The sequence below is a fragment of the Plecotus auritus genome (assembly GCF_963455305.1).
Source record: "Plecotus auritus genome assembly, chromosome: 4".
Taxonomy (NCBI): Eukaryota; Metazoa; Chordata; class Mammalia; order Chiroptera; family Vespertilionidae; genus Plecotus; species Plecotus auritus.
The window spans coordinates 175,531,372-175,558,650 of NC_137775.1; the positions used below are offsets into that span (position 1 = coordinate 175,531,372).

At 36.5% G+C, this 27,279-nt stretch overlaps 1 protein-coding gene across 10 annotated transcripts in view; it reads left to right on the top strand.

Annotated features, from left to right (window-relative positions):
• The window catches only part of HDAC9 (histone deacetylase 9), a gene marked incomplete at its 3' end in the record, with an annotated part of 846,383 nt that overhangs the window by 522,756 nt on the left and 296,348 nt on the right, over positions 1–27,279 (top strand). For 9 of the 10 annotated variants that reach the window (XM_080665387.1, XM_080665385.1, XM_080665388.1 and 6 more), the window contains one exon: positions 6,391–9,005. In XM_080665387.1, coding sequence (XP_080521513.1) covers positions 6,391–6,705 — 315 coding nt within the window. Of the gene's footprint in view, positions 1–6,390; positions 9,006–27,279 lie in introns of those variants that run through there. The other variant, XM_080665383.1, reaches the window with a different exon arrangement.

Below are 27,279 nucleotides of genomic sequence, written 5' to 3' on the forward strand. Positions count from 1 at the left end.
ACAGAAGTTAACACTCCTTTAAGTTACTGGAATAGTAGGATGCTCTGAGAGACAAAGAAAGGATATTTAAATTCCAGGTATTGTTTTAGACAATCATTTAGAATTATAAACAAGTTTTTATTAAGAATTTACTTGGTTCCTAGATTAATTTTATGTACCTTCAATATTGGTAAAAAAGGATGTTTTTCAGTTTAAAATTTTAATTTATGTGACTAATGAACCAATATATGGAAAATCTTTCTCTTGTTATTTAATTTTAGATCTCCTGGTTATTTTCCTAACATGCACAGAAGCTAAATAGCATGGCGTATTCTGGCTAGAAGCAGAGTTCTTCTCTAAGTAGACCTCTAGATTTGAAAGCCCTCCAAGCTCTGCATGTTGTTTTTGAGAACATTTGGTATATACCGAATCTGTTTGTGAATTGAGACCGAATTTTATCCTTATTTTTAAATCCAGTTTCCTTGGAGCTTAAGGGGACGATTTTATTTTCCAAAAGAAGAATTTTACATTTATTTAAAATAAAAAAAAAACAACAAAATATGTGCTATTGCCATGCTCCAAGTAAAATCTGCCTTAAAATCTGTGGCAAAATAAGAAAGCATTGAGTTTGGGTAAAGGTCATTTTACATAGTTTAATAATCAATTTCAAAGTTGTGTTTAATGATTTGTTGATCATTTCAGAAAATCAGATATCTATCAGAAACAGATTTACTCCCTATACACTCCTGTTCTTAGTTGGCATTCCAAATCTGATGATATTTGTGGGGACATGAAGGATTTCTGTGGCCAAAGTTAAAAAACAGAATTTAAAGATATTTTATTCAAAAACACTTATGCTTGTTGACCTCTAGACTTGTATCAAACAATGTGCCTTACACAGAGATGAGCTTAATGGGTTAACATGTAAAGATTAGCAGCACAGCCTTTCAATATGTAATGAATTTTACAGCATTTGCCAATAGAACATATGATGTTCAACATGGAATATAAAACACTTAAATTAGGGACTTGCTATGAATATGACCACATTAGGGGTTGATAAGAATTGAAGGGTTGAGTTATAATGTCTGGAGTGTTAGAAATTTGGATAAATCAGGCTATCTGGCCTACAGACTATCTGTGTGAGTGTGTATACATGTGTGTGTCACAAATCCAGAACGGTCATAGGATGATAGCGTTCTTAGTGTTCGTACAGTTGCTGGACAGTAGCCTGGAGAACACAGAGCCACACTGACAGATGAGTAAGGACACAGATAAAAGGGGCAGGAGAAGCTGTACAGCCATCACGTTCTTCATCTCAGTTGGGTTCCCACCAAAGTAACTCACCTGGTGTCAGACAAATGACACGTGGTGTCTCACCCATGGGGCCTCAGCGGAGATTCACACGGGCTCGCCCATTTATCTGCCACGCAGATGGTTCGTCTTGCAAGGCAACAGCTCAACTTTGCTGGGGGATCACCTCCAGATGTTCAACCAAAGAGAGACCCTGTCACCCCACTGAGAGTAAGCAGACAGCCCCTCCCTGCATCTGGGGCCACTCAGCGACAGGACAAACTCGAAAAATTACCATCTTGGTAATGGTCACATTTGTAGTTCAAAACCACATAGGACACACCATTATCTGAGTGCTGGCTTAGTGAAGAGCCAGAAACTTACAAATAGTACCAAGTTGTCTTTTCTTTTAAGTATCTTGAATAAGTCAAACCTGGCAGGCAGGTTTTCTGTGAGTTTTGCTTGTAGATTTCCCTTGCTGATGTCACTCGCTCATTTTCCCACACGGGCCAATATGACCGTTTAAACAAAAGCAACTTTTGTCAAATACCTAAGATAAAAAAAGTGCAGGTTAATACCCTCTACGCCTTTATGTTTTGCCATGATGGCTGCAAGAGGTCCCAGGTACCTATTTTACATTTCGTGAAACTTAACAAAAGAGCACATTTTGTTCCAGAGATGGTGAAATAGTGGTAGTTATTGTTCACATGAGCATTGGCATTTGTATCATAACCTGGGAAGAAAAGTGTCAAAGCATTGCTACCGAGTATTCAATTTTCAGATATTTATGAAAAAGACAACTAAGGAAAAATGGGGGTAAATCCTAGATTTCTGACCCACGCAATTGGGTAACACGTCACTCAAATGAGAAAACAGGTGATGGATACGTTTGAGTGGGAGGGGAATAAAGATGGTCTTTGAGCTATTTAAAGTTTGCGGTGCCTATTCGATATTCCGGATCTAAGCAAAGACATGAAGCACGCAGCTGAACATGCAAGTTTGGAGCTTGTGGAAGATGTTGGAATTGTGTATATCCATTCAGCTGTCATCAGAATATAGCTGTTTCCGCGGAGAGTGCAGGGTGGAAGGGTGTAAACACGTCTAGGTTTCTACTCGTTTTTGGAGATGATTCGGTTTTTCTCGGGCATGAAGTGTCTTCGTTATAAAGGACTTGAAAAATGTTAAAAACTTTCCAACACCAACATTATGTACCTATGTGATCTTCATGCAGAAGTGGCTGTTTTATGTCAAGAAACGTTTCTTTTTTACAAGGCATGCAGCGGTCGCCAACCTCTGGGACCTCAGGGATCACCAATGGTCCGCGGACCACCAGTTGGCGACTGCTGCGGTGGTCTGCCCTTAGAAGAGGATCCTTTTGCCATTCGGACTTCTTGTCCACTTACCACAGCATCATTCATTCTGGGAGTTTTCTGCCTCGGGTTTCCTTCAGTGCATCAGAGCCAAGGGAACCGCTGGGAAAAGTGGCGTTGTTTCTAGATTTCTAGGTTGCACTCTAAAAATGTTACACACCGTTTCCTCTGCATATCCCTGTCAGTGAGGTTGTAAATGCTGACCCAGCTTGATTCATGGATGAAATGATGTGATTTCTGAGCACTCCAGTGATCTCAGAAATATAATAACAGGTCAAATTTTAGAAGGTTTTCTATTAAAATGCACATATGGTATATTCTATGAACACTCAGCATTTTGTCAGTATTAGAGATTTTTTGGGCATACTTGCTTTCTATGGGAAATTCCATTCCAGTCAATTCACACAGTTTATCTGGCCTTTGGCTGCACCAACACTAGTAATAGTAATCTCTTATTTCAAAGGTGTCTTGTTTTCCTTTCTAAAACGCTTCACCCTCACTGACACGCATTAATAGTCTATTTAAATTGCCAATAGCTTGGACATTCATGCAGTCGTTCTTGACTTTTGTAACAAGTCATTCTGGACTTTTGTATCAGTCAAATAGTGTGGATGAAAGCCTGTCTGTTGTGAATTCTAAAGCAAATGGGGAAGGAAAAATAATGACAAGTGAAAAAACTCAGGGAGTTTTACTGTGAAGTTCTATGTGATGGTTTATTTGCGGGGGTGGGAGGGGGGCTGGGAGTTTATTGAAGAATGATGAAAATACTGAAAGTGTACAAATGAGAACACTCCAGCAGAGGGGCAACGTGTGATGGAGGACAGAGTGGATAATTGCAGGAGTGGAGAGATGCGGGGCATTAAGCCAAGGGATTGCCTGGGACAGGAGTGCAGACATTGCTTTTATTGTAACAGGAGGAGGGTGAATGGGACAGTTGAGTTTCTCTACTGATGCTTCTATTTTCTCAGTGAAATGAGAAACGAAGGTTATCAGCAGGGAGTGAGGGAAAGGTCTGGATATTAGAGGTTTGAGGAGAGAGGAGGTCTTTTGAAATAGTCATTGAAAGAGTAGGGGTAAATTAACTAAATAAATGTAGTAGGGTTGCCAGGTAGCACATCATTTGAGGGTGTTGATCATGAATTTGAGGAGAAACACTCCGCATGATTGCAGTTTATTTGTTCATTTGTTTCCTAGCTTACTCAGCTGCTTGGGTTTGGCAGAGATTTATTATTAACCCAGATTAGAAGTCCTAATTTTGAAAAGAGAGCGAGTTAAAGGTAAGGAAAGGGAGTGAGTTTTAGTGATGGAGAATGGGACCTCATCCAGCAAGGAGGGAAGTGAGGGAATGATGGGGAGGTGATGGGCACTGAGAATGGGGTTGGCTCAGTAGCTTTAGGGACCCTCCAGGTTGGAGTCAGAATGGTTGCGGGAAGAATATTCAGAGGATGAACCAGAACAAAGGAGTGATGTTTGAAATTGAGAGTTAGGTGAATGTTACAGATGAAGACAAGTCTAGGGTGTGACCCGGCGTTGGGAGCTGAGGTACAGCAGAGGGCAAGGCCACTGGAGGGGAGGAGGGCAAGGCACTGAGAGGCCACTTTGGAACTGGGAGGGAGAGGAAGAGCAATAAAATAGTCTTCCCTTGGCAGGTGGTGTGTACCTTCCCCTTGGTTGATAAATACTCTTGCAGTCAAGCATCCAGAGCTGGAGAACATGCGGGGCCACCCTTCCGTGAGCAGGGACCGTGACAGGGCCTTTCCTGGGCAGTGTCCCGATGCTCTCCGGCTAACTCTTCATGAACGGCCCTCAGTCCCTGGGCTGTGACCACACGTACCATAGAGGGTTTTTTTTCTCTCTTGTCCTCTTTACCTTTATTTCTACCCCTCACGCACATAACTAACTATTCCTTCCTGTCCTTCATCTTTCATGGCTAAGGCTACACATAGCACTTCCTTGGTGAAACCTTCCCTCACAATTCACATTCCACTCCATTCCAGCTGGTACATACTCTTATAACACCCTGCGCTTTTTTTTTTTTTTTCCGTTTACCATACTTGAAAACAAGAATGAGTTTAGTTATCAGTTTCTAATACACTCACCTATAAGCTCCATGAGGGCAGGGCGATGGCTGTTTCCCCAGTGCTTAGAATGGGAAACGTTGTCGGCACTCAATAAACATGTGTTGCAAAATGAATGAAAACTCCCGGTCGTTCTCCCTACAGTGAAATTGAAGGGCTTCAAGAGCGTGCGCAGGGCCATTTGAGGTTTTTGCCTAACTAGGTTACGACACCCTTCGAAGTTTGAACACTTAGGTATTGTAATTATATGGCGTGTATTTAGTTTTAAAAACATAGGTAGGTGTGAGTGAGAGGTAAACTTGAATTTTACACAGAAAAGTCTGTATTCATGATTTTACTGGTGGTATGCTGAATGTGCTGCTTATATCATAATTGGCATGTTGCTTACATGGGCACTGACTCAGCGGAAAACTAACCACTTTTGAAAACACAGTTCAAGACCTGCAGATGAGCCATCAATAGACTCATGGTCAAATAAAACAAAAGGCCTAAGTGAGGTGAAATCACCTTAGAATTCCATCCACCCCTGTTATACCATGGTATTTTGCTATTGTTTAAGTTAAGTATGTTATCAGTTTTCTTTTTTATTCAGTGAGCAGTTATTGCAGATTAAGTATGATTTAATTTACAACATAAATAAAAGGTCTAGATAATAAACTCAAATTAAAAAATAATCCCTTGCTTCTTTCCTAATATTTCATTTCCCTTTGGGTATGTTCATAAAACATTCTTAGTGCTGTCAAATTTTTTTTAAAGTTCTGCATATTTTTAAATTTCCGAATTTCAAAATCAGTATTTCTATGGTTTACAAGTATGTATAAAAAGGTGTTGCCTGGCTGGTGTGGCTCAGTGGTTGAGCGTCAACCTATGAACCAGAAGATCACGGTTTAATTCCCGGTCAGGGCACATGCCCCAATTTCAGGCTTGAGCCCCAGGGGGGTGGGAGGGGATGCAGGAGGCAGCCAATTGATAATTCTCTCATCATTGATGTTTATCTCTCTCTCCCTCTTCCTTCCTCTCTCTGAAATCAATAAAAATATATTTTTTTTAAAAAAAAGAGAGAAGGTGTTTTATCATTTGACCATTTAGGTATAGGACAGTGGTCAGCAAACTCATTAGTCAACAGAGCCAAATATCAACAGTACAACGATTGAAATTTCTTTTGAGATCCAAGTTTTTTAAACTTAAACTTCTTCTAACGCCACTTCTTCAAAATAGACTCGCCCAGGCCATGCTATTTTGTGGAAGAGCCACACTCAAGGGGCCAAAGAGCCGCATGTGGCTCGCGAGCCGCAGTTTGCTGACCACGGGCATAGGAGAATTAGATGGAGAAGGACTCTTAGGATTTGTGCTTGTCTTTTATAGTGGTTGACATTTGTTGAAAAATGAGATTTTTGAAAATTTTTCAGTAGGCTTTCCGTTATTTTCATTACATTTCCTAGTTTGAGGGGGGGGGGAAAGCAGCCCAGGTTTCTTTGGATTAAATTGACTCAGTACAACCTGTCCTTGTGAAAATTTTATGATTTCCTTAGAAAACGTTTATTATTTACCTCTTTTCCACCATTTTCTAAGTGTGTTAAAGATTCTTTAGAAATCAAAGTGTATTTTGCTGCTCTGTTACCCCCAAGAACTATTGAATTTTGAACCCCTCACCACTCGCTCTCTTCTAGCTGCTTTCGAAATCTATTGAACAACTGAAGCAACCAGGCAGGCACCTGGAGGAAGCGGAGGAGGAGCTTCAGGGGGACCAGGCGATGCAGGAAGACAGAGCGCCCTCTAGTGGCAACAGCACTAGGAGCGACAGCAGTGCTTGTGTGGAGGACACACTGGGACAAGTTGGGGCTGTGAAGGTCAAGGAGGAGCCAGTGGACAGTGATGAAGATGCTCAGATCCAGGAAATGGAATCTGGGGAGCAGGCTGCTTTTATGCAACAGGTAATAGGCAAAGATTTAGCTCCAGGATTTGTAATTAAAGTCATTATCTGAACATGAAATGCACTGCAGGTTTTGGTCAATGGATATTATTTCCTATCACTGAATAATTTGATTTTAGTGTTTAAGGGTTCTAACTAATGTGTATATATCTATATAGCGGTCTCTCTCTATACTGATCTCTATATAGATATCAAGGTTTCATTGAAATTTCACTGGCAAGGAAATACCTGCTACACTAATATTATACTACATAAGTATCTAAGTAATTAACAGGCTTTAAATTCATCCTCAAGCCTGCCACATCAATTACTTCTAAGGAAAACGAACTCACTGTTGTTTTAGTTTATCTGTTGAGATCAGTGACTGCTGGATAGGTTCCCAGTCTGATCAATGACACATTCTATTAGTTCTTGATTTTTTTTTTGATATGTAGAATTCAATTTTCACATCGTTGTACATAATGTATCATACTACAGTCTTGAACACTGTTAAAGGTAGTCTGCCCCTTCCTTCCTCTCTCATTTTTGTTAAGTGAAATGTTCAGGTTACCATGCCAATAGTCCTAGGTAGGTTACTGTATAGATTGCAATTGAAAATATTAGGAATAGAGGTGGTTTTAAATATATAGATGCAAAGTACAGCACTATTTTAAATATTACATTATGTCTCACTGAGCACTGCTCATTTTGTTTTACCTTGTGCTATTTGATGACACTGTCTATCAAAACAAGATCAGGTGAAGCAGATGCAAATGTGGTTAAGAAGTAATGTGCAGCCTATGGTCCAATCAGATACCCTATTGTAGTATCTACAATTATAGATAACACAGCAACAGTAAGATTACCATCTGATATGAAGTCAAAATCATGTTTAAAAGAAGCAAGTATATCATATTTTATTATCATTATCCCTAGGATCTCTTAAGTATAATTCCATGATGACATGACATACGCCATACCATTTTGGCAAAATTAGGAAAGTGGCGCTTAACAAAAGAACCTACTTGTACATAAACTACCTTTAGAAGGACTGTATCCTTTGAAGCTATAAAATACAAACAACTCTGAAGGCAACAGAAGACTGTTTATTTAAGTCACTTCTTTGTCAGGTTCCTGCTGTTCTCCTACAGAAAGCGGATTCTATGGGGCTGAGCAGGAAATGCCTTGTGGAAACAGGAAGTCCAAGTGATTCATGTGCTGGGGAATGTAGCGGGGAGAAACGGAGGATAGTGTTTTACTCTTTCTGTTTTTAAAGGGCACTCTATGAATTGATTTATTGTCTAAGAAAATAACACCACAAGTAGGGAAATTGTTAAGGAAGCTTTTCACTGGAACATTTCCTTCAATACTCCCTTTTGATATGTTTACCTTGTTTTATAGGTTTACTTTTGTTAAGCTAGTTAAAGATGTGTCGTATTAAGACCCCTTTAATATGAATAATCCAAATTGACCTAGAATCTTTGTGAAGTTTTTTTTCCTATTAAAATATTTATATTTCTAAATCCGAGGTATTAAAAGGTGTAGTATCCTGTTTCAAAGGAGATATAGCAGTTTTGCCAAATGTAGACATTGTACAATTGTATGTTACTGGCACGTGTTGTTTACATTTTGCTGTGACATTTAAAAATATTTCTTAAAATAAGGTTACTGCTAAAGATACATTATCCTTTTTTAAAAAGTCGCCTTTCAAATTAAATTAATATACCTAGAAGTTAGAAAGTTTAAAACTTTTCCATATAATGAAAAAGACCTGATAATTTGACAAATAGCTATAACACTTCCTATTACCAACATATTTTGATTAGTATATTCCTTCAGATTAAAATGACTTTTTGTCAGTTATTTTGCATTAAAATATGGCATTCCTAAGATAAAATTGTATATTTTCTCCATCTCATAAATATACATTTTCTTTAGAGTCTTTTTTTCAATTTCATAAAAAAGGGATAGTGCATCTTTTAAAATACATTTTATTTGGGGAGGAACATGTGGCTGAGCAGACTTTTGTATAATATTACTTCAAAGATATGTAATGAAGAACAAAAAAGCCTATTTTTTATAATGTCACTTGAGAGAGCTTCATCAGTACAGTTGGTGGAATTTAATTTGTTTGAATTTGATATTCTTTGAATTTAATCAAGAAACTACCTGGAACCAGTGAAAAGAAAAGCTGGACTTAAATAATCTTAGAGCTAATTGATAATTGTCTCTTTTAAAATCTACTGTATTTATTATAATTTACACCCTTGATGGTGATCTCTTGTTTTGTGTTGTAAATATATTGTTTGTATGTTTCTCTTCTTGCCTTCTGTTATAAGTCTCTTCCTTTCTCAAATAAAGTTTTTTTTAAAAGATCCCCTTTCATACATATGGCTTTGTGTAAACTTGCTATCTAATCGAATTCGAAGCTCATGCAGTAGGTGTCACATACCAAAATATATTGCCATTCTTTGTTGAAACAGGAAAATAAACATATTTTGAGCAGTTATATCTATGCCATTAAAAATAATAAATCCAACAATAATGATTTTAAAGTATTTACGTCAGCCATTATCAAATAGCAAATACAGGTAAAATTTGTTGCATTTTTAATACCCCAGGGGTGGCCTTTTTCATGTTATCATCTTGATGTCAATATAAAATTTTATGTAAATAGATGTCAATTCCTAACTTTTCTCAAGTTAAAAAAAAACTATTTTTAATCAGATTAATGTAATCCCTTGAATATAACAAGCACTCAATAAATATTAATATAAATAATTTATTATGTATTATAACAGTACTACCTACTACAGTGAGAGTCTGACCTCTAAGTATAAAGTGACAGTACATAAATTTAAAGAGAAAGGAGTAATTAAATTACCTCACCTTAGATGGAAATAATCCTTAAATACGACTGTGAGAAGTAAGGAGCCGGACTCAGGTAAAGGGAACTGGACCAGACACATCCCCCAGGCCATGCCAGACCTTCTTCCTCTTCTGGTCAATTGCTAGCAAAACTTATTAGCCAATAGTTCATAATGTGTCGCTGTGTATTTGGTTCCATAGGTTAAAAATATTTGTTATATTTTCTTTGATTCCCTTAACTAATAGTGTCATGCCAATTAAAGTTACTCTAAGTCACAACAGTATTGCCCTAGATTGTTAAGGATACTGGAGCTAATATCATTGGCTATTATAAATTGGATTATCTTTCCATAACGCCATACATTTGATAATTTGGTCAGAACTGTGGGAATATCTTCCGTGTAAGTCATGCTTTCCTGAAAATTGCCTTCGGACTGTAAAATTACAAAATGAACTAGGTACCAGCCATCCTCAAAAAAGAGATGGAGGAAGCAATTAGATAATGGTTTTATACTGTATGTTTGATTTCCAAAGTGTAAAGTGGCTATTTCAATAAAAAGCATCAATCTCAGCTTTTCTGAAGAAAGTTTTTCTTCAGAAAAGTGGTTTTTGCCAGGACTCACAATAAATATCCATTAGATTTCCTTAGTGGCGGTGGCTGCTGAAATGGAGATTGCTGCTTTTCATAGATCTGAGAAAGACAGTCTTTCAGATATATTTATGTTTCACCGTTCTTTTCTTCTAAAGGATCTAATAAGAAGGAATTCAGACACTACACATTTTTTGAAACCTAATACTCAACAGATATATAGACAACAGTATTATTTTTAATGTGGCATTTCTTTGTGAATTTTTTTCATTAATGGAAACATGCAGTTGTGGGTATATAATTGTAGGTTGACAATGATAAATAATCAAGGTCTTCAAATTATAACCAATTATAATCAGGAACTCAGAGATGCAAGGGAAGGATTTTGAGAGGTAGATTACCATTCCTTTCATAATCTATAATTTTAAAGAGAAATTATGGGAGAGCAGTCAAGCAAATAAAACAGGATATTGGAAATGTGACTTTTTAGAACCTGCCAATTTAAAAAGGTTTCTATTCTCATTTTATAAAAAAAACTTCTTAATGGCTTATAAACTGTAGGGTTTAGACAATGCAAATTTGGGGGGTCATTTTGATTTACAAAAAGACTTAATTAAATTTAACTATTGCAAACATACAATGTACCATGTTTTGTTTTAAGTATCTTACATCTGTTAACTAACTTAGCCCTCACAACAACCTTATCAGGTAGGTATTATTGTCCCATTGTAGAGTTGAGGGCACTGGATCACAGATAAGTTAAGGTCAAGGTCACCCAGTTAGTGACACTCTCATTTGAACCCACGAACCCGGGCACTAGAGTACTTGTTCTCAAACTTTACCACCACACTGTATTGTGCAACATCCTTTTATATGTCCAAGTTTATTAGTACATTATCCAACCCCCCCCCCCTTTTCTCTGCCCATCAGCATTTTCAAACTGTCTTGAATCATAGTTTTCTCTTTTAATCATTGCTGTAATTTACGAAAAGGACCCTTACTTTTTCCTAATTCAAAGATGAGAAATCTAATTTTTGTTAACATTTATGTTCAATCTTTTAGAATCATGAAAATTTGTGATTTTTTTTTTTTTCCTGATCAAAAGCAGTCCTAGGATGGTGTGAAAAGGATGGACTCTTGGAATTAACTCTTTGGAGGAGAGAAGGAGAAAAGATTTTAGAGAGCTCACAGCTTTTCTTCACCACTTTTTACCTTCATTCCCCAACCAACGCTAAGAAACTCCAGTTTCTAAACCATTAGGGTGCTGCCTTTTAACAACTTTTTTAACTATTGGGGATGCACTTGATGCAATCATTTTGACCTTAAGTAGTCTCTATAAAACGCTGTGAAGTGGGAAAATGGGGACTTTGTTCTAGACCTCCCAGGTGGTTATCTAATTGAAAGGAGCATAAAAATCCTCCTGAATGAAGCTGTTAACAGTGCAGTTCTGATAAACCTCCCAGAGGTTCTGATTCTGATGTCCTGAGCGGGATCCCAGGAATTTACATTTCCAAGCCCTTTGGGAGAGTCTGACTCAGAAACTGTTCTGGAAATGACCAGGAGCCTAGCCCACTTCCTGAAATACAGCCTGATTTTTCAGAGCTTTTACCTAAGATTCTTGAATTCTCTGATTCATAGCTTTCAAAATAGATTATCTCAGATTTCTTGTATGTTATTCTGTTCCATCTGCATTTTAACTCCACTGTAGGTTATCCTCCCTATATTTGCTGCTATTCCTTCTTTGATAATGTTTGTTCTTTTTGCTTATTGTTTTCTTCAAATTTAAACAATTTCATAACGTATTTGTAGAGCATTAATCCACCAAACTTGGCAAATTATTTTTCTTCACAAGTTGTGAGCTGTTCATTTCATGTGTTTTTTTAATTGGGATAAAATTTATACAACCTGAAACTCCCCATTTCAGTCGTTTTAAAGTGTACAATTCAGTGGCTTTAGTATATCCATAATGCTCTGCAGTCTTCTCTACTGTCTAATTCCAGAACATTTTCATCAGCTCAAAGAAATCCTATACCCATTAGTCAGTCACTCCCCATTCCATTCTCCCTCCAACCCTGGTAACTACTAATTTACTTCATGTCTCTGTGGATCTGACTACTGTGGACATTTCATATAAATGAAATCATTATGTGGCCTTTTGTGTATCTGGCTTCTTTCACTTTGCATAACATTTTCAAGGTTCATCCACGTCGCAGCATATATCATTACCTCATTCTCTCTTACGGCTGAATAATATTCCGTTGTATTGATAGGCTACAGCTTGTTTATCCATTGATCAGTTGATGGACATTGGGTTGTTTTAATTTGGGGGCTATTATGAGCAATGCTGCTATGAACATCCATGTACAAGTTTTTGTGTTAACATATGGTTTCAGTTCTCTTGGGTATATACCTAGGAGTGAAATTGCTGGATCATAAGGTAACTCTGTTTAACTCTTGAAGAACCCCCAAATTATTTCACACAACGGCCTGTTTTACATTCCCACCAGCAATGTATGAGGGGTTCCAATTTCTCCGCATCAACTCCAACACTTGTAATTGTCCCCTTTTTTGGTAGTTAAACTAGTGGGTGTGAAGTACTAGGTCATGGTTGTTTTGAATTTCTATTTCACTAATGACTAATGATGTTGAGCATCTTTTCATTTACTTATTGGATGGTTGTACATTTTCTTTGGAGAAATGTCTATTGAAGTCCTTTGCCCATTTTTAAATTGTCTTGCTTGTCTTTTTGTTGTTGAGTTGCAAGTGTTTTTAAATATATTCTGGATTCCAGGCCATTATCAGATATATGTATTGCATATATTTTCTCCCATTCTGTGAGTTGTCTTTCATGTGTGGCCTTTGATGCACACACATTTTCAGCTTTGTTGAAGTCTAATTTACCAATTTTTCTTTTGTTGCTTATGCTTTTAGTGTCATATATAAGAAATCGTTGCCAAATCCACTGCCACAAAGATATACACCTATGTTTTCTTCTAAGAGTTTTATAGTTTTAGCATTCTTTTAGGTCTTTGATCCATTTTGAGTTATATACATTATTTTGTAAATATATACTTCCATGTATTTGAGTTATTTTTAGAGATAAGAGCTTAATAATTTTTGGACTCCATTTTCTCATGCATGAGCTATTTTCATGATTCCTAGGTTGGGTTTGCTTCTTTGCCTTACTGTTGCTGCTTCTTATTGCTTCCTAGCTTTTGATGCTGTTTCTTTTTCTCTTCCCAATGAATCACTTAAATTCTACAACCTTGATGTTTATTATATTTAATATAAACCAAAGAAAAGATAAAGTTTATTTTTCTTTTAAGAAATGCTTTTTATTTTGGTGACCCTTTGAAACTAAATTGGAGTTATTTTTCATTTATATGGCTTTAAAAGTCTACCCTGGTTACACATTTTTATTTGTCTACTTTGCACTTAAGTTTTCTGTTAAACTAATATCCGCGTCTCTGCTTTGAACTTTGTGCCTTCATTGACAGAATTTCTGCCAAGACTGCTATATTGTACTGTCCAAACTGGTAGCCACGTGAATCTATTGAGAATTTAAAATATGACTGGTACAAACAACATGTGTTTTAAGTGTAAAATACACACCAGACTTCAAAGACATAGTATAAAATATATATTCCTATCTAAGTGACAAAGATATATATTGATTACATATTAAAATGATAATATCTAAAATTTATTAGGTTATATAACATGATTAGCATTCATCTTACCTGTTTCCTCTTACTTTCTTAATGTAGCTACTAGAAAAGTTAAGATTGCATATATGCTTGCATTTGTGGTTCACATATTTTCTATTGTGAATGCTGCTTTAGATTGTATTCCTCTCATTTTTAGTTATGTTAATAGATCTCGCACTACATCCTTTTGGAAATAAGTGGGCTATAAAGCCTGAGCAAAATACTATTTGCTCTTGCCAATATCTTTCATACAGGCAAAATGCTAGTATTGGAGGAGATTTGGCATCTTAATGGTTTAAAGGTTTAAAGATTTCCTTCTTTTTTATCTTAAAGGCAACTCACAGTCTACCAGATGTTTTATTAACACTATCAGTTGAAAGGACAAGTCGCTTATTGCTTCACTCTCATCTCCAAGTTAGTAAATTCATCTTCTGTAAAATGGGCTATTTTTTTTCAGCTCTTCCCTTTCTGTCAGTGGAACCACCATTTAGAATCTGGATAAGTTATCATGAAATCCTCTCTTTTTATCTCCTCTTCTTTTTTTATAAGCAGTTAGTACTCCTATTTCTGATTTCAAAGCCATCATATTGCTTCATTTTCTCTTTGGCTGTACTTTCCCTAGTCTCTACCTTAACACTAAAGTGAATTTATCCTATATAAAAAAAGGGTTATATGCAAATCGACCCAATGGCGGAACGACCAGTCTCTATGATGCGCACTGACCACCAGGGGGCAGACACTCAATGCAGGAGCTGCCCCCTGGTGGTCAGTGCACTCCCACAGGGGGAGTACCGCTCAGCCACAATTATGATTTTTCATAATTTACCTTCTATATGGATCACTGATGATTGCTTTTATTGTAATATCAGAGACATATTTTGGTAAAAAAAATACAACATATCAAATAATTTTTATTTAGCACATGAATTTTTCTACATCAATGTGTTCTATTGGAAAGAAGACAAAGTGATTCAAATTAATCTTAGAAAGTGAATTGACCTCGTCTTTTTGCAGACTTAAATGAAGAAAAAACTATACTGACCATGGGAAAAACTAAGGTGTTTGTTTTGACTGTATAGGCGCTGAATTTGAAGAGTGGCATTTGTTTGTGATTCACGTGTGGAACTGCCTTAGAGATACACCACCTGCCTGGTGGTCACAATGCTTATTCTGTAGGACTTTGGGAGTTCCAGCGTTATTGTCTACTCGCCACTCCACCTGGGGCAAATTGCTTAGTTCTGCCAAGCGTCAGTTTACTCACTTGTTAGATGTGATCACTGTAATTTTTCCGTCGGGGTGTTGTTTCTGTAAGAAATATAAATGGCATCAGAATTCGTACTGAGGAAAAATGAGCAAGTGCAGATGCTCCTTGACTCTCAGTGGGGTTATGTCCCGAGAAACTCATCATACATTGAAAATATTGTAAGTCGAAAATGCATTCATACTACACCTTAGAGTACTGGTGGTTCACCCTCGTGATCGCTGGTCACTGCTGCCCAGCATCATAAGAGTGTCCCATCCCATATCCCTCGCCGAGGGAAAGATCAAAATTAAAGTAGGGTTTCTACGATGTGAGATCGATGGCTTTCGCACCATGGTGAACTCATAAGTCAAACCGTCGTAAATCGGGGGCTGTCTGTACTCAGCTTTTCTGTGTTTTTGCTTGTTACCAAAGGCTCTGAGAAGCTTTTTTTATTTTTATTTTATTTTTTTTCAGGAGGTGGGTGGGGGAGTTTTCTCTATCTCCAGTTTGGTGAATGTTAAACTAGTTCCATTTGGGAACACGAACACCTGAGATGATTTCTTGATCTTAAATAAATCACTCCCTGATTTTGAATAGTCATCATCAGTTCTCCTTCTAATGCCTTCATTTAACGTGATAAAGAATAAGGCTACATTATGTTTTTAGCGCCTGACATGTTTTTGTCATGGTGGAGGTAACATCAAATCCCTCTTTATTTATACTTTACAAATTAAAGTAAACTTAACATTCATTTTTCTGGTACGTATTTTAAATGGTTTTATTTTTGCTTCATTGCTTGAGTTATCAGACAAACTGGTGAAAATATCCACTTGATTTCTTTATTTTTGTATTTTACTTACCTCATTCAAATTTTAAGTATCGCCATGTATTTTATACCTTCATATATGCAGAGTGGTTAATTCCCAGTACAATATTTTTCTAGCTATGAAAATAGGTAAAAAAAAAAAAAAAAAAAAAAGTTCCCAGGAAGAGGCTCTCCCAGGAATTCAAAAATGTCCAATTTCTAATGTCCTGGGAGTCTTTTTCCCATAATAATTTGAATTAAAATTTTGAAATTAGATTTTTATTTTGGGTTAGATCCCTAAATCTTATTGATTTTTTAAAAATATATATTTTACTGATTTTTTTACAGAGAGGAAGGGAGAGGGATAGAGTGTTAGAAACATCGATGAGAGAGAAACATCGATCAGCTGCCTCCTGCACACCCCTTAAGGTACATGCCCCTGACCGGAATCGAACCTGGGACCCTTCAGTCTGCAGGCCAACGCTCTATCCACTGGGCTAAACCGGTTAGGGCCTTATTGATTTTTTAACCTACTTTATTGAAGTATAATTCACATACAAAAATCCACTCCTTAGATATGTACAGTTCGATGAATTTTCACAAGTGTGTACACCAAAGAGTTACCTTCCTGCTCCTTTTTAATCAAGTCCCCACTCCCACTCCCCACCGAGGCCCAGGCAGTCATTCATCTGTTTTTTGTTACTAGGCATTCGCTTTGATTTTTCTAACATTTCATATAAATACATCATATAAAAATAGTCTGTGATATTTTCTGTCTTGATTTTTTTTTTCATTCAGAAAAAGCTTCTAGATCCATACATGTGTGTATCAGGTCTTTTTTATTGCTGGATAGTGTTTCATTATATCGATATGCCACAATTTGTTTACGCATTCATCTATCGATGGAAATTTTGGTGATTTCCAGGTGTGGGTGATTATGAGTAAAGCTGCTATGCATACCAGTCTTGGTAGACATTTATTTCTTTGGGGTAAATATCTAGAAGTGGAATAGTTGAGTAGTATGCTGTTTGTTTAACTTGGTAAGAAACTGCCAAGTTACTTTTGATTCTTATGACTTCACATTCTCATTAACAATGTAGTCAGAGTTCCTCTTTCCAACACTTGGCATTGTCAGGTAATTTTTAAACATTGTGAGTTCTAGTGGATGTGGGGTAGAATCTGTGTGGTTTTACGCTGTGTTATCTTCCCTAACATTATCTTTTCATGCGCTTATTGGCGATTTGTGTATCTGATTTGGTAAATTGTTGATCCCACTATGTTGCATGTTTTTTATTGGAGTGTCTTTTTATTACTAATTATTAGAATAACATATATTCTGCATTCAATCCATTTCTAGATACATATGTTGCAATGTTTTTACCTGACCCATAGCTTATCTTTTATTATGAAGAACAGAATGTTTTAATGTTGATGGATCCCATTCTATCAATTTTTTCTTCTGTGGTGAGGCCTCTAGTGTCCTATCCAAGGAAGATTTGATTCTATGTTTTCTTCTTCTAGGTAGTTTTTACATTTAAGGCAAAGCCATTTTGAGCCAGATAATTTTGTGTATGATGTGAAGAAAGATACCCAATTTTTTCAGCTCTAGTTTAAAAAAAAAGGTTATCTTTGTTCATTTGAATTATTCTAGTGCCATTTTTAGAAATCAATTGGAAACATATATGTGACCAAATTTCTGAACGCTTTCTTTTATTCCATTGATCTGTATGTCTAACTGCACCATTACCACAGAATCTGGATTACTATTGCTTCACAGCAAATCTTAAAATCAGATGGTGTATTTTAGGTGCCAGACAATTTAAATGTGTTGTATTTCTTTAAAGATGGTTGATCATGTCGAACCTCTTTGAGACTTTAAGTTCTGTTGGAGCAGGTCTGCAGTAGCCTTGACTCTGAGTCTGGTCTCTCTCTCTCTCTCTCTCTCTGTCTCTCTCTCAACTGTGAGTTCTCTGGGCCCCACTGATTGTCCTGTGTGTTTACAGAGATGGATGAAGCCAAAGATTTATCAGTCTTAGCCTCGGGCCCTGGGACAGGAATGAGGATGCAGAAGGAACATGGGATCCAGTAGAGGTGTATGTGACAGAGTCAATGCATTTATGGGAGGGGAGGAGACAGAGAGATGGCTCAGCTCACTTCTAGGCCTGGCTTCACTTTAGAAGCTGGTCACTTACTGGCTCCAACCACATCAGTTCTTTTTTGTGGGTTGACCATTTTCTCCCAGGCTTTTGATTTCCTAGATATTTGGTTGTCTTTACATTCAAATATTGATTTTCAAGGTAGACATGGGGAAACAAACATTAATAATTGCATATTGATTTCTGGCATGGTACACAAACAGACTGAATGAGCATTTCTAATCCAGGTATATTAGCTAACATTTTGTCATCCTATAATTATATGGAATAAGCCAAGTAAAAAACAATAATACTGATGAATTTTTCAAAAGCTCAGTTTAAAATTAAATTCTTTTCTCTCTCTTTCTTTCATTGAATGCCCCTGAATTGGGTGTGTTTTTGTAGTTAAAGATCATGTATACTGTAATTTTATTAAGTCATGGCCCATTAATGCAGTCAGCTCTTTCATATAGCAAGAAATAATAAATCTAGTGAAAATTCTTAAATTCAAGTTAGAAAGGCATGAATAATGGAATATTTATAACATCTGAATACCGGCTACCATAAATGTCATTTTCACCAAAAAACGTATTGAGTACCACTTACATTTTGTATATTAGATTAGATATTTAATGTATGTCATATAATTCTGTTTAAGCAGATAAGCCATAGGGTGCACTGATTCTGGATTTGCTGTGTCTCTAAGTTAAAATTACATTGCAGTCCTCTGATTTAGGATCCCTCTGAAAGCAGTTTCCTTGTCTTTGTTTTTCCACCATCATGCTTCTAAGATAACAATTACTATTTTATAGTTCCCGTTCTTTACATTGGAATTCAGTGCTAATGAAAACCCTGATTGGTAAACATTAGTAGTATCTACCAACCCACAGAAAGTCTTCTGGATACATGCAGGTATGGATTTGTTTAAAATTATATTGTCTTAAACAAACGCCTAGAACTGCAATGACAAACTTAGAGAAAAATATGTATTGGATGAGAAATTGGGGGAAATATAGGAGAAGAGTTTTCTCAATAGATTCTTAAGGCTTCATGCCTTTTTGTTTTTCAGTTTATCTCTTCATTTTCCGTTGGGTATTGGGGAGGTAGGATATAAAACTGATGGGAAGTGAGCAATAAATTTTATTTTAACTTTGATTCCGAAGTGTTGAGGTTTTGAGTTGATGGGATGTAAAAAGGTGTCCTTAAAGCAATCAGAGTATTGGCTCGACTTAAAGTGTTGGTAGTGGGGCTGCCTTTTTCATCCTCCCTAATTACCATGGACTTTTGGATGGCTCTTAAAGTGGACTGGGAAGTCCGCACAGACTTGGCATTAAAGTCCAGGCCCCAGGAGTTTCTGGGGATATGCAGCTTCTGAACCTTGGACGGTGTGTTGATACTGTATATTTTTTAATGGTTACATTTTTCCCTGACTCCTATAAAAGATTTACTGTTACAGTTTGTGTGTGGCCAGGCAGTGGCATATGGAAAAGCTGTTTCCTGCTATTTAATTTAATTAGCCCCATCACGTGCCAGCCTTCGGGCATGTCACTCTGGACCTCTGAGGCCCTTTGTCTGTCAGAGAGATGGACAATATCTTGGCTTTGTTTGGTTGCCGGGCATGCTACAGATAAAGCCGCTGAGATCCTGACTGTTTGTTTAACCAAATCTTTGCATTTTTACCATTTGGCTTTGATTTTCTTTTACAAAAATACATGACATTTTGGCCTTGGGAAGGTGAAAAATAAATATTGAGAAGCTGAGGAAGAGTAGTTGCTCTTTGTGGTTTAATATAGTGCTGAGAATATTGTCATTTTCTAATCAGAAATTTTTAGTTATTTTGTTATTGGTGTGTTAGTAGAAATTCAAGGTAATCATCATTGAATCATTTTAACTCTAACTTAGCTCACAAACTGTCATTTTAAATCAAGCCTCCTTTTTCTATTCATGTACTATAATTTGATGTGATTTCTTCATCTTGACAAATCTCCAAATCTTTCAGTACATTTATTGTTGAAGAAAGAAATATTTCTTTAGATATTCTGGATGAGTATATTCTAGTTTTGTTTTCTTCTCACAGAAACGACAGTGGTTAACACATTTAGTCAATTCAAGAATTGTTCCCAATATTTTAGTCTATATTAGAATGTCAAAGATATTTTTAATTTTTTCTTTTTTAATTGATATGTTTATAATTTAAAAATACTCATTAATCATATGTCACAATTATATCCCTAATATTTTTTAAGGTTTAAAACTAGTCAAGAACATATGAAAATAAACAGAGGATTAAAATTATATTCTGCAGTTTAGGAATCTGATAGGCAATGAGGACTGTTGCATACATTTCCAGCTTAATTAACAGCAACTTCCTTAGTCAAAGTGACTTGTCCAAGCTGATAAACTTCTTTGAATGTCTACTTTTAAAATTAGATGTTCCAGATTTAAGATTCTTAAATAATTGAGACACATGCACAGTTTAGAATGACAAGAGGATTTGCACGTGGACTTAATAAGGCACAGAGAGAGTTAAATTAATTAAGTCACACAGAACATCCAGTCATTGTGTCCCCCTGTGTTAGGTGCCAAGACAGAGGCCCTACCCTCTGACACCTCTTGGCCTTTGGAGCAGCCCACAGGCCCTGCCCGCATAAGTGATAATCAGCCTCAAAGGAAATATCACTGTCCCAAAGCGAATAGGTCTACTCCTTTTCAGTGCATTAGGAATTTTTAAGAGAATTATTGGAGATTTGACTTTGATACAGTTTGCCAATTAGGTCCTTACCTTTGATAGTTTTTAATTTAAAAAAGTGAAGGGGTAAAAGAAAAGGAAATTAAAACCCAAATATGTAAATCCTCTTAAGCAACACAATTCTTAAACATAATTTACATTCATAATACAGACATTTCTAAAGATCCCATCGTTACTATGGCCGCCACCAGCCATGCAAAGTATGTTTTACTGTGGACCCATGAGCTACGTAGACTTTGTGTTTTGTTTAAGGACAAGCAAATGTCACCAACAAAATGAAAGCTGTGCTGTTTATCTCCTCATGCTTTTCATCATCAGTTCTTCAGTCCAATTGTACCTCAATTTTCAACCACTGAGCCTATTTTCGGATTCATTTTGGTATTCCGTAGTTTTTATATATGATTTTTCTTTTATTTTTATTTTATTGTAAAATTTATATTTAAAGTGTGTCTTTTTCTGAGGGCACACACATACCACCATGCATTGGTTTTTTGAACAAGGTAGTATCCATTTAAGAAAATACACTTTGCTGGTAAGTTTTTAAATATAAATATATTTTTAATATTGAGACACACCCATATCCTCTACAAAAATAAATAAACTTATGGCAGGAATACGGTAACTCTTCATAAAGCTCTGCTTTTCAGTATTGATGTTTTATTGAAAATGTTATGAAGTATAACATGACTGAGGTTGAAATGGAATTATATTGAGGTGACTGTGAATTCCAAACTAGAGACCTGCTTCAGAGTTTTTTAAGGAAAGCATATCCATTATTAACTTAAAGGAAGACCCTTGCTTGAATATAGGTATTAAAATTGTACAACTTGATTTCTTCTAGAAAATAGAACCCTTGTAAAATCCTTTTTTTTCTTTTACAAAAACTTTCATTTTGGTGAAGGTACTTGTGCAATTTCAAATAGATAGACAAACACTGGGACAACAGAGTATTTGTAATTATACTTGTGAAATAATTGGACTTCTGGCAAACAATTCACATTTTCTTTACATGTCAGCATACATTGTTTTTCATATACTCTTTCTTATGGGTGTGTTAACTATGTGTGTAAATTGGCCAATGTCCCTCATCTATTCTTTTTTATAATTGCAGCTTAACTTAATAAACAGTAATAGTTCAGACCAAGTCAATAAACGTGTACTGAACAACTGCATGTGCCTGGGACTTCTGCCAGGGACTCAGAAGGTGACCAGAGAATACAAGCTAATGAGGTAGCCATATGGACTTCAAAATTTACAGTTGCTTTGAGAAATGGACAGGTGAACAAATGAAGAAAATCAAGTAGCATTTATGCTGCCATTGTAATATATATACACACACACACACACACACACACACACACACACACACACACACACACACACTAGAGGCCTGTTGCATGAAGAGATTCATGCAATAGGCCTTCCTTCCCTTGGCTTCCAGCACCAGTTTTCCTCCAGCACCCAGGACCCAGGCCTTCGCTCCTGCCAGAGTCTGTCTTCTTCATCTTTGCTGCAGGCTCCGGCCAGAGTCTGTCTTCTTCATCTTCGCTGCAGACTCCGGAGTCTGCAGTCTTGTCTTCCCTGCAGCACTCCTCTCCTGTAGATCCCTTCGCCCCCCACCCTCCCTCTCATAGCAGGCGTCCTGCCCCGCCTGGCCATTCCACGCCTGGAGCAGCTGGGCGGCCACCATCTTTGGCCTTCTAATTTGCATACTCACTCTGATTGGCTGTGGGTGTAGCGGAGGTACGGTCAATTTACATGTTTGTCTATTATTAGGTAAGATATATATATCTTACCTAATAATAGACATATTATTTTGTGATATATATATATATATATATATATATATATGTATATATATATATATATATATATATATATATATATCAAAAAATTTGTGTAGGTCTTGACCAAAATCTTACAGCTTCTAGGTTGCTGAACTATGATCCAAAACCACATCCATTGTCCAGATTCTTTCCAATAACCATTGCTGCCTGCGGGTAGAAAAGACAGAAAGTGGATGGACTCTTTAAGTGCCTACACTATAGCTGATTGGCCTCTGCCAAATTGCTTCCATTGGTAATTATAATAATTGACATTTTTATTTGTTTTATGACAATGAAAAAAAATTATCAAAGAGACTGCCTACTTTTTTTTTAAAAGAAGACTGAGAGGGCTTTTTTGTTTTGTTTTGTTTTTTTACTTATTCACTAAAAGGGGAGAATATTGCAGGCAGAAAGAAAATATTTAATTCTTATATTGTTATAAGCTGGAGTTATCAACATTGGAGTCAAGATATGGGGGTTGAGTTTTCTACATGTGACTTATGTTAATACTAGAGGCCCAGCGCGCAATTGAAATCCCGCGAGGAGGCTCCCCGCTGGGGGCCGGGACCCGCGCCTGACCGTAGCACGGGCCACTGCATTGTGTCAGCTGGGGTGGGGGCAGGCGCTCCTGTGTGTTGTGTCTCCACTCCGGCCCTCCCCCAGCCCCAGCCTCTCTGTGTGTTGTGTCTCCACTCTGGCCCTCCCCCAGCCCCAGCCTCTCTGTGTGTTGTGTCTCCACTCTGGCCCATCCCCAGTCCTAGCCTCCCCGCGGCCGCTGGGGCTGGGGGTGGCACGCAGTCTTCTCCCGCCCATCTGCCCGCGCAGCTCCTCCTGAGCAGTCGTGATGCATCCTCCTCCTGAGCGGTCGTGATGCCCAGCTAATTAGCATATTTCCTGCATAGATAGATAGATAGATAGATAGATAGATAGATAGATAGATAGATAGATAGATAGATAGATGCCTCCATTTATGGAACTTTTTTAATGTGGTGAGAAAACATAGCATAAAACTTAGCATCTTAACCATTTTTAAGCGTTCAGTGCAGCAGCGTTAACTATATACACATTGTTGTACAACAGATCTGTAGAGTCTCTTCCTCTTGCAAAACTAGAACTTTATACCCATTGAAGAACACCCCATTTTCCCCTTGCCACCAGGCTCCTGGTAACCACATGCTACTTCATGTTTGTTTGAGTTCTTGACTCTTTTAGATACCTCATATGCATGGTATCATGCAGTATTTATCTTTTGTTACTGGCTTATTTCACCTAACCTAAGGTCCTCAGGGTTTATTCATTGTCATAGTATATGTCAAGATTTCTGTCTTTTTTAATGGTTGTGTAATATTTTATTATAGATATATATTTTCTTTATCCATTTATCCATCAGTGCACATTTAGGTGGTTTCCATCTCTTGGCTATTGTGAATAATGCTACGTTGAACAGGAGTATGCAATTATGTCTTTGAGATTCTGTTTCCAACTTTTTTGGATATATACCAAGAAGTGGAATTGCTGTATTGTAGGTTAACTTTTTCCCCCTGTAACTTCCATATTGTTTTTCATCATAGATGCACCCGTTACATTTCTACTAACACTGCACAAGAGCTCTTACTTCTCTACATCCTCACCAGCATTCGTTACTTTTTGTTTGGCTGTTTATTTTGATAACGGTCAATTATCAGGTCTGAAGTGATGTCTTATGTGGTTTTGATTTGCATTTTCCTGATGCTTAGTGATATTAAGCATTTTTACATATGCACCTTGGCCATTTGTATATGTCTTTGAAGAAACATCCATTTAAATCCTTTGCACTTGTTTTAATCAGATTATTTTTTGTTGTTATTGATGTTGAGCTGTTGGGATTTTTTATACATTTTGATTGGTAATCTCTTATTGGATATATGATTTGTCAATATTTTCTCCAGTTCTCTATGTAGATTGCCTTTATACTTTGTTAATTATTTCCTTTATTGTAGAAATGTTTTTAAATTTGATGTATACTCATTTAACAAGTTTTACCTTTATTGCCAGTTATTATGGAACGGTTTTTAATTTTCAAATTTTATTTACTCTAAAATAAGAGAGCAGCATTATGCTAAGCGAAATAAGTCAGAGAAAGGTAAATAACACATGATCTCACTCATTTGTGAAATATAATGAACAACATAAATTGATGAACAAAAATAGATCCAGAGACAGAGAAGCATCGAACAGACTGTCAAACTTCAGAGGGAAGGTCGGGGGGGCGGGGGGGGAGGAGGGGGGGCGGGGATCAACCAAAGGACTTGTATGCATGCATATAAGCATAACCAATGGATACAGACACCAAGGGGGTGAGGGCTGGTGCTGGGGTGTGGGGGTGGCCGGGAGAGGTCAATGGGGGAAAAAGGAGACATATGTAATACTTTAAACAATAAAGAATTTTAAAAAAAAGAGAGAGAGCAGCAATCACTATCTCATGAGGATTGAAAAAAAACTATTCTATTAATTTTATTGGCAACTGAAAAATTTTATCAAAGCTGTAATAAATTACTAAAGGGGCCTTGATTAACACAGAAACTAATACTTTTCAGATGATTTAAAGGCATATTTTGAATTATGTACTAATAATTAATGCTTTTCCTTTGAGCTAGCTGTCCAGTTTTTAAATGATGCATGCATCTCTTAATTTTAAACATAAGATCAAGGTCCTAAAAGCTGATATGGATTGGTTATTTTTCAATAGCTTGAGAATCTTATTTCCTACCCCAAAAGACAGTTGGCTTATAAAGTAATCACATACATATGTTTGTGTATATGTGTGCGTGTGTGTATGTGTATAGAGATACACATTAATATATGTAGGTATGTATGTATTTGTGTCTACATATGTATATATATGTAACACAACCTGACGTGTAAAGATGATAAAGTTTTACACATTTATTGACAGCTATCATGCAATTGGACCATATTGAATAACCATCTTATTTGAAAAAATTTTTTTTGCTTTCATATGGTTTCTTTCAAAAATAAATCTAATTGAAAAAAAGGCTTATACAGTGTTAAAAAGTCAAATGAATGTTTATTTACTATTTTGAACCAGAATGGACAAATAGATTTTTCACCTATGTGGGTGGGGGAAGGTTGGTGAAACACATTATAAGCTGACAGAATTTTTTATATTCCTTATGAGTGAAAATAATCCAACTAAGTTAGTCACAAGATAAATGCAAAAATAGTGAGTGCCAGTATTTAAAGTTTTATAGAAATCAATATTAAAAATAGTATAGAATGACAAAGTTTTATTATTGGCAGGAATGTTAGTTAATGACAGTAACAACAAGAAAGTCGGTCTGTATTGAGTCAATAAAATCCCAGAGACCATGCCCAGCAATTTAAATACATCATTTATTCGTCATCTCTTAGTTATAGATGAAGCAATGGAGGCTGCAAAACAGTGCATAGATCTAGAAATTAGTAGAACTCAGATTCCAACTCCAGTCCAAATCCAGGAAAGTGGAGGGATGGCTTGGAGTCTCACAGTTTCTGTTGTAACAGAGACTCGGATCTGCCTCATAGACCACTGAATAAATTCAAAATGTGCTTCTTCATCTTCAAGCAGAAAGCCATTTACTACTGTGTTGAATTTTCAACCATGTTTTTCTTTCTCCTCCAAGTTACTTTGATGAGAATGTGCTAGCGCTCGTAGGAGGAAAAGTCAAAGTGAAAACGAAAATCAGTGAGGCAGGTCTCTGTATGAATGGCTTCACAGCTGTGGCCCTGCGCTTTCTCTCGTATGAAATATATTCCTACCATCTCTTAATTCTCTTTAACTCTAGTTCATAAAACTTAGTGGTCACGGCTTATAAGACATTGCAAAATGTCATTTATGGGATTCTCAGCTCTTCAATGCTACTTTTCGTACTGGTGAGATTTACTTACTAAATTTGTATTTGATTTGCAATATATGTTCACTTCCTTTGTCTCTTAACATATATTAAAAAAAAACCCATAAATTTAAATAGTTATGTTGGCAAAGCTTCTTTGCTATTGGCTGAACTACCCTTAATCTACCCAGTGAATTGCACAGTTTTTACTCTGAATACCAACATTTATACAAAGACATTCTCTCTCTCCTATTCATAATTATGCTAAAACACTCGGTTTAAAAGAAAGCTTGGGATCCTCTCTCCTTAATATGTAAAAATATTTATAAAATAATGTTAACTAAGCTGGTTTATATCTTCATTTCTTTACTTGTAAATTGCTTATCATATAACTGTAGTGTGCAGGATATTGTTTTAAGTGTTGAGTACATTCCCGTGCAGCTCCAATGAAGTTATAATCTGGTAAGAGGATAAATCACATATACTAATAATTATTCGGTAAAATATGTTAGGTGCCACATGGTAAGTACAGATATACCACTATTGGGGGCTTACCTGTTTATAATATAACTGTTAAAAATGGAATTTTCCAAATACTCTATAACTTACTACAAATATAGTTGATGAACATTTATGCTTTCTAATCCCATCAAATTCTTAACTTATCTTTTAAAATGTTATTTCTATGTATAAGGATTTCCTAGGTCAACACACTTTCCAGCACAAGCAACATACTCTTCAATATATGAGCTAGTAAGTAGCACTAATTCAATTTTTTAAGTAGATATCATTTAAAGAAGTGTTCCATTCAACTCACTGGTCATACTGGTTCCCTTTATGTATATTTTCTTGC